Raw genomic sequence first — 14,235 nt, 5'->3', positions numbered from 1 at the left:
TGTCCTCATCCTCATCCTCAGCTCATTGGAGAATTTTAATTACTCATTTATGGAGACTGTTTACCATTTATGTCTCATATATGATTATGTGTTTATAATTAAATATGTTGATAATTGGTAATTCTATTTGATTTTGATTTTAATTCTAGACCCTATTTTAATATATTCAGTCTCTATAGTTTATTGTTCTTTTTCATCTAAATAATTCCAATGGAGGGAGCATTGCTATGAAACCCTCTTCCTCCAATACCCTCAGTCATACATTTTTAAGTAGGATGGTATCACCCAACAGCAGTTGCAGATTGGCTCTTTCTTTTTATTATTATTTTTTAATTTTAATTTTTTAAAAGATTTTATTTATTTATTTGATAGAGATCACAAGTAGGCAGAGAAAAAAATAAAAAAATAAAAATATTATATAATTGATAATTTAATTCTACAAGTTATTCAGCAAATCATTAACTAAGTGCTGAAAAGAAAGAATATTGACCCAGTCTGAATGAATACCTAGTAGCTAGATTAGCTAAAAGATTTTTTCTCATATCAAGCAAAAGTTAAAAGTTGAGTTTACTAAGGGGTGCCTGGCTGGCTCAGTCGGTAGAGCATGTGACTCTTGATCTCAGGATAGTGAGTTCAAGCCCAACTTTGGACATAGAGCTTTCTTTTTTATTTTTATTTTTTATTTTTTTAAAGATTTTTATTTATTTATTTGACACACAGAGAGAGAACACAAGTAGGCAGAGAGGCAGGCAGAGAGAAAGGGGGAAGCAGGCCCCCTACTGAGCAGAGAGCCTGATGCAGGGCTCGATCCCAGGACCCTGAGATCATGACCTGAGCCAAAGGCAGAGAGGCTTAACCCACTGAGCCACCCAGATGCCCCTAGAGCTTTCTTTAAAAAAAAAAAAAAAAAGGGGCGCCTGGGTGGCTCAGCGGGTTAAGCCGCTGCCTTCGGCTCAGGTCATGATCTCAGGGTCCTGGGATCGAGTCCCATATCGGGCTCTCTGCTCAGCAGGGAGCCTGCTTCCCTCTCTCTCTCTCTCTCTCTCTCTCTGCCTGCCTCTCTCTCTGTCAAATAAATAAATAAAATCTTTAAAAAAAAAAAAAAAAAAAAAAAAAAAGAAACACTATAATTAATTAAGAAATTTATTTAAATTTTCCATTTGTTTGCTGAAAAATACTTTTGAATAATTAAAAAATTTGATTATATTGCTGTTGTATATTTCTATAAGTTGCTAATTTGCATGTATAATTTGATACATTATAATTTATATAAGAAATAGGTTTCATTAAATGTTACTCAGCAAATATATTTATAAAGTTGTTAAATATTAATAGCTTTAAGTTTTAAATTTAACTTTTAATTTAAAAGAATAATTTAGTCTTTTGTCACCCTGCATTGAATAAAAGGAGTAAACTTTATACTTTTTTTTTTAAGGTTTTATTTACTTATTTGAGATAGAGTGAGCAAGGGAGAGCAATAGAGAAAGAGCATGAGGTGGGTGGTAGAGAGAGAGGGAGAAGCAGGCTTTCCACTATGCAGGGAGCCTGATGCAGGGCTCAATCCCAAGCCCTGGGATCATGACCTGAGATGAAGGCAGACGCTTAACCAACTGAGCCATCCAGGTGCCCCTGTATTTATTCTTTTTATGTATAAAGCACAGATAGACATAGTACATAAGCAGATATATAGTATATCCGTGGTACGAAAATTTCATAAAGAGGCAATTAGGAAAAAATGTCAAAGTAAGTTCCTTAGAAGTAGTGATAATGAACAAAAAGATTGAGAAAAAGGAACATGAGTGTAGGATGGTGATTAGTCCAGAACTTGAGGTGGTGAAAATCCAGACAAGATAGAAATGGCCCAGCTTACACCCAGAGGATCCCATGGTATTTCCCTTTACCCTAATAAGAGATAGAAATGTAGAACAGAGTTGGTCAGACAATATGCATATGTAAGAGAAGTAGTTTCTATTTAACTACTCTATAACAATTCTTAGAGTGTAGTTGGAGAGGTAAGGTAGCAATAGAAAAAGTTTGGGATGCCAAGTGGCTCAGTCAGTTAAGCATCTGCCTTTGGCTCAGGTCATGGATCTTAGGGCCCTGGAATCAAGTCCCACATCAGGCTCCATACTCAGCGGGGAACCTGCTTCTCCCTCTGGCTGTTCTGCCTGCTGCTCCCCCGGCTTGTGCTCTCTCTCTTACACACAAATAAATAAATAAAATCTTTAAAAAAAAAAAAGGAGGGGAAGTTCATTCATTTAGTGAGAATTAAATGTAAATTCAAGATAGACATAGTATAATATTTGACTTAATGCTAGAAATTCCAGTTTACCTACAATATTCTGTATGTATATTTTACAGTTTCCTTGTTAGTGCAGTGTTTGGAGTTCCATGGTACTGTGTATGTATTTTATGTAAGGATTGTATAATTAGCTCTGAGGCCAGGATATGAAAGGAAATAATGTTGCTTCTGTTTGGGGAGAATTTGGCTTATGTTACTCCAGGTCTTGGGCTGAGGAACAGCAATCCTGGCATTGTTAGGTTTTGGGGAACTAATCAATCAGAATTTTAGCGTGTCGGTGGGATACCTAGGATTGTAATCCCTGAATCCTGAGTTTTGCTGTTTCTTTTGCCTTTCTGGAAATCTGGCAGTCATTTAACAGAAATAACATACTTTTTTGGGGTGTTGTCCGCTGACCATTGTAAATGAAGAGAGGAGGGCCTCAGACTTCTACATCACTTGACATAATGGCCTTTGAGTTGCACTTGTGTATCAACCAGCCTTTTTTTTTTGTAGAGAAAGAGGGGAGGCAGCCAGGGCGTGGGGGTGAGGGCTGGAGGGTAGAGAGAGAAAGAATCTTAAGCAGGCTCCACACCCAGTATGGAGCCAGACGTGAGGCCCAGTCTCACAACCCGGAGATCATGACTTGAGCCAAAATCAAGAGTTGGTCACTTAACAGACTGAGCCACCCAGGTGCCCTCAGGCTTTGGAACTGATCCTCAGAGGACTGAAGTACTTCAAGTGCTATTTAGGCTTCTGTGTTTCTTCTGCCAATGTTCACCTTTATTTTTCTTTTATAGGTATCTCTGCAAACAGACTCATGGGCGGTGCAATGCAGCTTACTTTCCGCAAGATGGCATTTGACTATTACCCCTTCCACTGGGCAGGTAGGACAGTTCTGAATGGCAGCAGTGCTAGTGCATCTCAGGTACCCATGTACTGAGGACAGATTCCTGGGTTCATTCTTGACTTTCTAATAGGAGGGTGTGCCAGGAATTGCAACTCAGAGGGGTGTTGGGAATAGCCCTCTTCAAGAAACTTGTTGGGTCTGCTATTGATGATTCTTTATCAGTGGTGGGAAGAAGTAGGAGGAGAGGCATTGGTTGAGATATTGCTTTTGACTCTGTGCTCTGCCCCTTACTTCCACTAGTTTTAGAGCCTTTCGAGTCGTCTGTGGTCAAAGATAGTGGTAGTCAGCAGCTGGCCTTTTAGGGAACCCTAGGGAAAAATCACATGTGGAATCCAGAAGAACTTGTGTTCCCACTAGAGAATTTTTACTTACCCCAGAGAAGTCTGGATTGGGGTGAGGGATCAGATTCTGAACTATGACTATTCCATTGGAAGGGGAAAATCAGAATGTTGGATCATGATCTTGGACCAAAACCTATTTGCTTCTTTGTTGCCTAGGGGACAGCTGCAAGCATTGGGTACGGCACTGTGAGGCCATGGAAACCCGAGGCCAGTGGGCCCAGAAGTTGGTGATGGAATTTCAGAGTAAAATGGAGAAGTGGCAGGAGGAGACGGGTCTCAAACCACCTTGGCACCTGGGAGTAGATTCTCCCTTCAAGAGGAAAGCAGGTAGGTTACAAGGAGCTGGAGGACTCCCATTGCTTAGCCTCTTGCTTTTTTTAAAAAATATTAAAATCTATTTATTTATTTGACAGAGAGAGAGAGAGATCACACGTAGGCAGAGAGGCAGGCGGAGGGAGCGGAGGAAGCAGGCTCCCCACCGAGCAGAGAGCCCGATGCAGGGCTCCATCCCAGGACCCTGAGACCATGACCTGAGCCGAAGGCAGAGGCTTTAACCCTCTGAGCCACCCAGGTGCCCCTAGCCTCTTGCTTTTACTTTAGTATATCCAGTGAAGATGAAGCACTGGACTAGTTAATTACCTGAACCTCAGCCCAGGGAAAGACATCAGTGACTTTTTTTCTTTGTAGAGTCCTAGTTGTCTTTAGGAGTAGCTGCAGTGTTGGGGAGAGGTTGTTGTCACCTTTATTCCATAGGCTGTGACCTTGAATACAATTTTTGAGTTCCTTCCAGGAGCTTGACAGTGTTAAGCTCTCTTTCCTACATATAGCCTTAGTGATCTTATGATTTTTACTTTCCTAATTCTATTAGTAATGAGAGTTGAATGTACCTGATTCTCTTCCCTACCTTCTTATTTTTATTTAGATTCTCTCTCCAGTCCTCGAAAGAACCCCCTTGAGAGAAGCGCCTCTCAGGGCCGACAGGCTGCCTTTCGGCCTCCCGCCTGGAATCGCTTGCGCTCTAGCTGCATGGTAATACGGGTGGATGACTTGGACATCCACCAGGTGAGAAGCCCAGGATGCTGGGAGACATGGTTGGAAAGGGGTGGAGCAGTATATTTGGAAGGCAACAGGTATGAACAAGATTGTGGAATTCAGGGGCTGCTTCCCTCACTTCTGAGGGGATAGATAACACTGGTCTGTGTCTTTCTAAGCGCAGATGGCTGCTGAGAGCAGGACCTGGGGTTCCCCCAGTTCCCTCTGATACCCTACTAGAAATCTGTCCCTGAGAGAAATGAACTTGCAGATAGTGTGAGCAGGTGTGAGAGCGCCTGCAGTACGTGTGAGAGGCACACTGCTCCCTGTGGCAGACTTGGCAAGGGTGACAGTGGCTTTCTAGGACCTCAGAGGAAATTGAGGATAATCTATTCTTGAGGCTGTATAGGTGCGAACAGCAACTTGTGTGTGGTTGTGTAGGTTTCTACAGCTGGACAGCCGAGTAAGAAGCCATCTGCACTCCTTTCCTGCAGTCGGAAGCTTCACAATCTTCCCACTCAAGTCTCGGCTATTCATATTGAGTTCACAGAGTATTACTTCCCCGATAATCAGGAGCTTCCAGGTAAGCATATGATCTGGTCACTTTTTTTTTTTTTAAGATTTTATTTATTTAGGGCTCCTGGGTGGCTCAGTGGGTTGGGCCGCTGCCTTCGGCTCAGGTCATGATCTCAGGGTGCTGGGATCGAGTCCCGCATCGGGCTCTCTGCTCAGCAGGGAGCCTGCTTCCCTTCCTCTCTCTCTGCCTGCCTCTCTGCCTACTTGTGATCTCTCTCTGTCAAATAAATAAATAAAATCTTTAAAAAAAAAAAAGATTTTATTTATTTATTTGACAGAGATCACAAGTAGGCAGAGAGGCAGGCGGGCTGGGCGGGGGAGGATGCAGGCTCCTTGCTGAGCAGAGAGCCCGATGCAGGGCTGGATCCCAAGACCTTGGGATCATGACCTGAGCCGAAGGCAGAGGCTTTAACCCACTGAGCCACCCAGGCACCCTTGATCTGGTTGGTCACTTCTTACTTTTTAGCTCATGCTCTGCACATCTGCCAGCCTTGGGGCCATGGCTTGTATTCTCATTTGTCGCTAGGAATTTTAGGTGTTCGAGCTAGTTTTAGCACACCTTTGTTAAAAACTCTGCCTTGTATAAATATGCACCTTGCTTTCTTCATAATAAAATGTATATCAGCTGGTAAGTAGGAGTCGAGTTGCTATTCTATACACAGCGATTCTTTCTTTTTTTTCCCTGCTTTCTAGTTCCCTGTCCCAATCTCTACATTCAGTTAAATGGTCTGACATTTACTATGGATCCTGTCAGCTTGCTCTGGGGAAACCTCTTCTGCCTGGATTTATACCGCAGTTTGGAACAGTTCAAAGCCATCTACAAGCTGGAAGATTCCAGCCAGAAAGATGAACACTTGGATATACGACTGGATGCCTTCTGGTTAAAGGTAGGGGAGAGTGGGATTTTTGTTCCCTGTTGGCAGCCCTAGCTGCATTTCTCCCAGGGCTATGATTCAGGGTTCTGCTCTGTTCCTTTAAGAAAAACAGTGTAACAGTCCAAATGGTTGGTCTTTTATGCATGTATTAATGGAAGGTTGTGGAGTTACTTGGATGTCCATTCTGAATTGGGTTTCATTTTCTTTCTGAAGGTTAGCTTTCCACTGGAGAAGAAAGAGCAGGCTGGGTTGCATCGTCCTCAGGCCCTCGTCTTTTCTGCATCGGGCATGACTGCCACCAATACACGTCATGCTCCACATTGTAGTTGTCCAGACCTCCAAAGTCTCTTCCGAGGTTTTGCAGCTACTGAATTCTTTCATTCCAATTATGTTCACTTTCCCAAGGTTCCAGGTGGTTTTAGCCTTCTGCACATGCTTTTTTTACATCATGCTTTTCAGATGGATTCCCACCTCCCTCAACCCAGTTCCCTCCCTCCCCAGAGGCTTAAGGCTTCCCAGGATCTGTGGTCCATCCACTTCACCCAGATCTCCTTGGACTTTGAGGGAACAGAGAACTTCAAAGGCCATACCTTGAATTTTGTGGCCCCCTTCCCCTTGTCCATTTGGGCCTGCCTACCCCTCCGCTGGCAGCAAGTTCAGGCACGGAAGCTCCTTTTGACCACCGAAGGCAGACTGAAACCATCTGCTAGCTTTGGCAGTCCTGTCCATTCTGAAGCCCTTGCCCCTGATGCTGTGCCCCATCAGAGGTCAAAGACTGAGCATGATTTGAGAAGCCTTTCAGGCCTTACGGAAGTCATAGATGTTTTGAGAGAAGGCAGCAGTAGTGTGGACAGCAAAGGGCCTCTGGCTGAGCTTGAGGATGCTGCAGATGTTCACATGCTTATACACTCCCCTTCACACGTCCGCATAAGGCTTGACCATTACCAGTACTTGGCTCTGCTCCGCCTGAAGGAGGTACTACAGGGTCTTCAAGAACAACTGACTAAGGACACAGAGGCCATGACTGGCTCTCCTCTGCAGGACCAGACAGCTTGCATCGGGGTCCTCTTCCCCAGTGCTGAGGTGGCTCTGCTCATGCATCCTGGCCCGGGGGCTGTTGACGCTGACTCTGCAGGCTCAGATACCACCAGCCTCATTGATTCAGAGCTGTCTCCGTCAGAGGATAGGGAGCTGAAGTCTGATGCCTCCTCAGACCCGGGCCCAGCAAGCCCTGAGAAGGTTCTGGAGGATAGTGGCGTTGAAAATCCGGATGCATCCCAGGATATACCAGTGCCTCTCCATAGCAATGGAGAATTACAGGATTCAGATTCTCTTGCACAGCAGGAGTCAGGGAAGGGCCATGAGGCAGTGGATTCCTTACAGGCCAAGAGACTGAACAGAGCTCAGGCATCTGCCTCACCAACTGTGTTGAAGCCCCCAGGTGGCAGGGATCCTGCTGTGAATGGACAGGCCGAGATCATCCCCTTAAAGAACATTGAGGGAGAATTGTCAAGTGCTATTCACATGACCAAGGATGCCACAAAGGAGGCTCTGCATGCCACTATGGACCTCACCAAGGAAGCTGTGTCCCTGACTAAGGATGCCTTCAGTCTGGGCAGAGACCGCATGACCTCCACCATGCACAAGATGTTGTCCCTGCCCCCAGCCAAGTGAGTGGCTCTCTGCCTCCTTCATTCACCCTGTTTCTTCCTCCTAGCTCTGGTCCTTGGGCCTAAGGCCTCCTGCCATGTGTATTGTTAGACTGGGGAATGGCATAGAATGGCCTCTTCAGTGTAGCAAAGCCTTTAGTTTTCAGTGCTATGTGCAGGGCATTGGAAGAATTTTCTGGCTACTTAGATACCAACTGGATAGAATTATTTTCAAGACTACATCTAATTCTCTGATAGGAGAAGAACCAGAAATTAGATTTGCACCTGCCTTCATATAGCTTAGCCTATTCTTGGGCAGTTTTCAAGTCAACATTTACTGCTACATAGGATCTTCCCTCCTCTACTGATGCACTATTATTGATACAGATATACTCTGTGAGAATAATAATAATAATAATAATACCTGGCATATGTATGATATTTTATTGTTTTTAGTGGCCTTTCACATAATATTTTGTTTGATTTGCTCCTCACAGCAACTCCATGAGGTAGCAATTGAAATTCCTCAGATAGAAATATCCTCTGTTTATAGCTGAGTGAACTGAAGTTTCAGAGGATGAGCCATGGGTCCTGTATCTTGTAAACAGAGAAGCTGGGGCTTTGGATTTGCTCTCTCAGGTACACCTCATCAATGTCAGAGTAATAGAGAAGGAAGAATTTCATATGCTCGTTCAACAAAAATTTTTCGAGCCCCTACTTTGTGCCCAGCTCTGTGTCAGACACTGAAGATACAGTAGGGAGTAAGCAGAACAATACAGAAATGCATAATCAGAAGAGTGGAGAGGTATGGACTTTTCCATTGGTGCCTTGTGGTTTTACGAATGATAATGAAGACTGTGGGAAATCTTTGTTGGGATGCTTTGTGGTTTGGGGACCATGGTTTGAAGAGCAGTGGCTTTGGAGCTTTGTCTGAGTGGATTGTGGGTCTAAGTGGGTCTCTAAGCAATGTCAGTGTTACTACTTGGCTAGGCACAGATAGCCTAGAAGGAAACCTTGAAGGGATAAATGATATAATAATACTAGGCAACACTTACAGAGTGCTTTCTTTGTATCGGGCACTGTCCCAAATCCTTACAATATCAATCCATTGAATTCTTGTAACAACCCTGTAAGACAGGTACTAATATCAGTCCGCATTTTACACATGAGGAAACTGAGCTCAGAGAGGTAAGAAGCTTGCTCAGGATCACACAATTCATGAGTGGTGGGGCGAGGACTAAGAGGTTGGACTACCAGCCACCAAATGTGTCTTTCTAAATGGAGAAGTGTAAAGGAGAGGGGAAAAGAGGAGAGGGAGGTGATAAAGGGAAAAGAAAGGTGTGTGACACAAGCCCCTTTTCAACCCCCAACCTTGACTTGCAGATGACCCCAGTCCCATGACCTCTTCTCAGTCCTCTCTGTCCTTGGCTGTTCTATGGCGTCAGCCTTGCCGTCATGCTGACCGCTTATAGCCCTGCGCGGCCCCTCACAGGGCACTTCGTGGCAGGAGTCAGTCCTTCCTTCTTCTTCTTCTTTTTTTTTTTTTAAAGCTTTTATTTATTTATTTGACAGAGAGAGATCACAAGCAGGCAGAGAGGCAGGCAGAGAAAGAGAGAGAGGGAAGCAGGCTCCCTGCTGAGCAGAGAGCCTGATGTGGGACTTGATCCCAGGACCCCGAGATCATGACCTGAGCCGAAGGCAGCAGCTTAACCCACTGAGCCACCCAGGCGCCCCAGTCCTTCCTTCTTCTTTGGCTGCTTTCGTCTGCCTTATGTCCTATAAACCTAACTGCTCCACTGTACTAGGCTCTCCGTAATCTGATGACTTTTATCATAATCTTTATGTTTTAAGTTATAAAAATGATTTGTGTTCATTTTGTTGACAATGTAGAAAAATAAGAATAAAGAAGAAAACAAAGTCACTTGTGACAACACAGTGCAGAGATAGCCACTATTCACATTTGGATCTGTTTTCTTCTAGTTTTTATACCTTTGTTTGGGTATGCACGTGAATGCTTATATGTGTGTTCACATACACCATACACAAATATTATTTTTACTGTAATAGAATTGTTTCTTTATCATCTAGAAAATTTCCAGTTGTATTCACTTAACGTTTGTGAATCATTTCCCGTTCATGAAGTGTCTGAAAACATAATTCTTAATTGCTCTGTTGTATTCTGACAAATGGATGTATCCTAATTTATTCATTCATTCCACTATGGGGAGGGGTTTAGTGTGTTTCCAGTTTTTCTCAGAACCAAAGCTGGCTTTTGTTTTTGTGAACATTACTCTTTATGTATATCTAAATCTTCAGAATGAAAACCTAGAAGCGAGTTATTTTTGGGTCAGACGCTGCAAACATTTTTAAGTTTCTTGGTTTGTTTGCCAAACTTTAGGAAGGTTCATATCAGTGTACTTTTGTATACTTTCTCTCTAGGTTATTTTATTCTTCTGCTCTAGTCTGTATTTTCACTTCTGACTTTTCTCCCCTCCCCTTCTCTTCATCAAAAATGATGTACCACACATAGTTGCCCATGGATTTCCCAGGGGTGTGGTGAACTTCAGATACATGAAAATAAATTCCCTATCCCTCCACAGACCAGTTCTTTCTTTTTTCAGTAGTATTGTTCTCCTGCCTCTTCCAGCCATTTGTCAGATTCTGAATGTAATTCCTAGAGCAGGGATTCTCAGACTGAAGCACGCTTCGGAATCATCTGAGGGGCTTCTTAAAACAGATTGCCAAGGGGCGCCTGGGTGGCTCAGTGGATTAAAGCCTCTGCCTTTGGCTCAGGTCATGATCCCAGGGTCCTGGGATCGGGCCCTGTATCAGGCTCTCTGCTCAGCAGGGAGTCTGTTTCCTCCTCTCTCTGCCTGCCTCTCCGCCTACTTGTGATCTCTGTCTGTCAAATAAATAAATAAAATCTTTATAAAAAAAAAAAAACATTGCTAAGTCCCACCCTTACAGTTCCTCATCTAGTAGGTCTGAGACAGGGCCTGAGAATATGCATTTCTAAGCCTGTTCCTTCTCCCCGTTGGTGCTGATGCTCCTACCAAGATGGAACTTTGAGAACACTGCATTAGGGAGTCTCATATCCATTTTTGCTGTCTGTTCCTGCATGTGGACTATTTCCGTAAACTATTAATTGATACCCTCATTGGAGGTATTTTCCTCACTAGCTTATTTGAAAGAGCCAGTTCAAACTTCTTAAAACACAGGTCTGATCTCGTTATTTCCCTACTCTAAAACTTTTAGGCTTTTTCCTTCTAACCCCTGAATTTAGTTTGAACTTATTAGTATGGCATAATCAATTATTATGTTATCTCTATGTGGCACTTTTTGTTTTTTTTGTTTTTTGTTTTTTTAAAGGTCTTATTTATTTACTTGACACAGAGAGAGAGAGAGATCACAAGTAGGCAGAGAGGCAGGCAGAGAGAGTGGGGGAAGCAGGCTCCCTGCCGAGCAGAGAGCCCAGCGCAGACCCTGAGATCATGACCGGAGCTGAAGGCAGAGGCTTAACCCACTGAGCCACAAGGTGCCCCCCCCCTTTTTTTTTAAAGTAGCCTCCACACTGGGGCTTGGACTCATCTGAGATTAAGACCTGAACTGAGATCAAGACTCGAACGGGTAACAGACTGAGTCACCCAGGTGCCCTGTGCTTTACAGTTTTTTAATAGACTGTTTTTTAGAATAGTTTTAGGTTTATAGGAATATTGAGCAGAAGATACAGAGGTTTCCCATATATACCCCCTATGCTTTATAGTTTTAAAAGCACTTTCATATATAATCTTTTATCCAGGTTTTTCTGTAATCTGGCTGCAATCCCTGTGGTTAAAAAGTGGGGGCGGGGGGCACACTTAGCAAAAAGTTAGGAGACTTGGGTTTTTCTTAATTCCGTCTTCAACTATGACCTTGGGCCAATTTCTTCTTCTATAAAATGGTAAGACTAAAAGATCTTTAAAGTTGTTTTTGTTTTTTTTTTTTTTTCACTGTGTTTTGCCTTTTTAACTTTATCTTCTACTGCTCTTCCCATCAAAACCTAAGCTCTAGCTGGGTTAAGCTACTGGCTCTCAAGGTACTTTTTGTTTTTCAGCTCCATGTGTTTGCTCTTGCTGTTTCTTCCCCATAGAATGCTCCTTCCCTGTCTCTTCACAGCCCTTCAAGGGCTCCTTCAAATGCCATCTCCTTCTACAAAGCCATTCTTGATAACCGTCTTCACATCCTTTCCCCTCTTTGATGTTGCCCAGCCTTTAGCTTGTACCTCTGTCCTTCTCTTATGGTATATGTGATATACTCCCATGTGTTGATAGGTGTTTCTGAATCTTGTCTCTCCTGATCATTTACACATTCTTGGAGGACAGAAGATGCCTTGTTCATTATATTATTCCCTCCGCACCCCTACCTTGTACCTCGTATTATGCCTTATATACAGAAGTTTTTCAGTAAATACCTGTGGAATGGATATGGATGGCTTCAGGTGTTCTTCCTTTGCACTGGGGCTGTAGGTAGTTTGTCTCTTTGTATATGGGATGCCTTGAATAAACTTGACATTTAATGTTGATATGGCAGAGCTACTTATCCAGTTTAAAATGCTGGATTCAGAAAGGCCAGCAGTTGAAAAATGGTGTGACCCCCTTATAGAAGATAATAGTTGACATTAAAGTTAATAATTGGGCTGAAAGGGATGGGCATTGCAAGGGAAAAAACATACCTTCAAACCACATTTGTAGGTGTTTTTTTTTTTAAGATATATTTATTTTTACATGCATAATAGAGAGAGAGAGCGAGAGCGAGCATGTGCACGAGTAGGGGAAGGGACAGAGGGAGAAGCTTGACTCCATACTGAGCAAGGAGCCTGATACAGGGCTCGATCCCATGGCCATGGGATCACGACCTGAGCAGAAGGCAGATGCTTAACTCACTGAGCCATCCAGGTGCCCATGATTTTTATTTTTTAAAACAGGGAGCCCATGGCCAAAATAGATGAGGGAGCACCAGCACCATTGAGTGGAGGAGCTGCCCGACTCCGATTTTTCTCCATGAAGAGGACAGTATCACAGCAATCATTTGATGGCGTTTCATTGGATAACAGTGGTCCTGAAGACCGGATTTCTGTGGACAGTGATGGCAGTGATAGCTTTGTGACGCTCTTGGAGTCTGGTAGGTGGCAGCAGCCAGGTGAAATTGAAGTACAAAAAGGGTTCTTTCTGCTGCCTGTGTACCGGCAGGATACGGAAGGAACTGAGATTTGATAAAACAGATATTTTCTTTTTTTTTAAAGATTTTTATTTATTTGTTTGTTATATAGAGAGAGATCACAAGTAGGCAGAGAGGCAGGCAGAGGTGGGGGTGGGGGAAGCAGACTCCCTGCTGAGCATAGAGCCCGATGTGGGGCTCGATCCCAGGACCCTGAGATCATCACTGAGCCAAAGGCAGAGGCTTAACCAACTGCCCCAGGATCCTGAGATCATCACTGAGCCAAAGGCAGAGGTTTAACCAACTGAGCCACCCACGTGCCCTAGTATTTGTCCTTTTATGGCTGGCTTGTTTCACTTAACATAATGGCCTTCAGGTTCATTCACTCCATAGCATGTGTCAGAATTTTCTTCTTTTTTAAGGCTAATATCCTATTGTATGTTTATAGCACATTTTGTTAATCCGTTCATCTCTGTGGATACTTGGGTTGCATCCATTTACAGATTTTTTTTTTAAATGTGACCAAATACCACTGTCCTATTTTCAAAAATTAGCAATTCGTTAAATTCATCAAATATCTAGTTTTCAAATTCCCAATAGTCTCATAAGTGTCATAGTGGTTTTCTTTTTTCACGGTTTTTGGAGATTGAATTTAAACAGAATTTTTTGACTTTCAAACTCATTTGGTCTTTCTTATACAGAGTCTGGCCCAGAATCTCTTCCACCAGGAACTCTTCCAAATGTCTTGGACTGTGCTGGTGCCCAGGGGAGCCCTGCTGTGGATAGTTACGGCCAGGGGTCACCAGAGGCCAACAGTTTGGTCTCACCCAGTGGGGAAGACCTCAGCCTTCACCCGGTCAGCTGCTCTCCTTTCTTCTCTGCAGAGGGTTGGCTGTAGGCTAGAAGCTTGCAAAGCACTCAGCTAAGAGAGTAATCCTTTTACAGGTCTCCGTTCTGGTCCTGAAGGTGAGTGAGGTGTCTCTGGGGATTGAGGTACGAGGTGAGGACCTGGCTGTAGCCCTACAGGCAGAGGAACTGAGCCTCCAACAGCTGGGCACCGTGGGACTCTGGCAGTTCCTGCATGGACAGTGCTCAGGTGAGGATGCTGGGATTTATCTGGGGCAGCTGTAGCTTCTTGCTCCTGTCACTGGGCCCTGACCGTAGCTGTCCTAGTGCCAAGCCCTTGGTCCTTCTCTCCTGGAGCCATTAGGAGGAAGAACTCCAGTGAAGCCTCCTTCTTGCAGGGAACCTCCCAGAACTCCTTCTGGGACTTTGCCTTCAGTAGGCTATTCGCCATCTTCACTTCCCAGGTGCTCCTTAAGCTTATTCAGTAGGCCACTGTCCTCCTCATTTGCGTAGCTGCTGACATCCAACT

At 43.8% G+C, this 14,235-nt stretch overlaps 1 protein-coding gene across 1 annotated transcript in view; it reads left to right on the top strand.

The window, feature by feature from the left end:
• Window positions 1-14,235, top strand: part of UHRF1BP1 (UHRF1 binding protein 1) — a 66,547-nt gene that overhangs the window by 43,882 nt on the left and 8,430 nt on the right. The window contains exons 9-17 of the mRNA XM_032340572.1: window positions 3,082-3,168; window positions 3,689-3,859; window positions 4,455-4,594; window positions 5,006-5,147; window positions 5,834-6,027; window positions 6,229-7,685; window positions 12,628-12,824; window positions 13,562-13,716; window positions 13,806-13,956. Coding sequence (XP_032196463.1) covers window positions 3,082-3,168; window positions 3,689-3,859; window positions 4,455-4,594; window positions 5,006-5,147; window positions 5,834-6,027; window positions 6,229-7,685; window positions 12,628-12,824; window positions 13,562-13,716; window positions 13,806-13,956 — 2,694 coding nt within the window. The remainder of the gene's footprint in view (window positions 1-3,081; window positions 3,169-3,688; window positions 3,860-4,454; window positions 4,595-5,005; window positions 5,148-5,833; window positions 6,028-6,228; window positions 7,686-12,627; window positions 12,825-13,561; window positions 13,717-13,805; window positions 13,957-14,235) is intronic.

The sequence above is a fragment of the Mustela erminea genome, chromosome 4 (assembly GCF_009829155.1).
Source record: "Mustela erminea isolate mMusErm1 chromosome 4, mMusErm1.Pri, whole genome shotgun sequence".
Taxonomy (NCBI): domain Eukaryota; kingdom Metazoa; phylum Chordata; class Mammalia; order Carnivora; family Mustelidae; genus Mustela; species Mustela erminea.
This window is presented reverse-complemented; position numbering and strand designations above follow the sequence as displayed.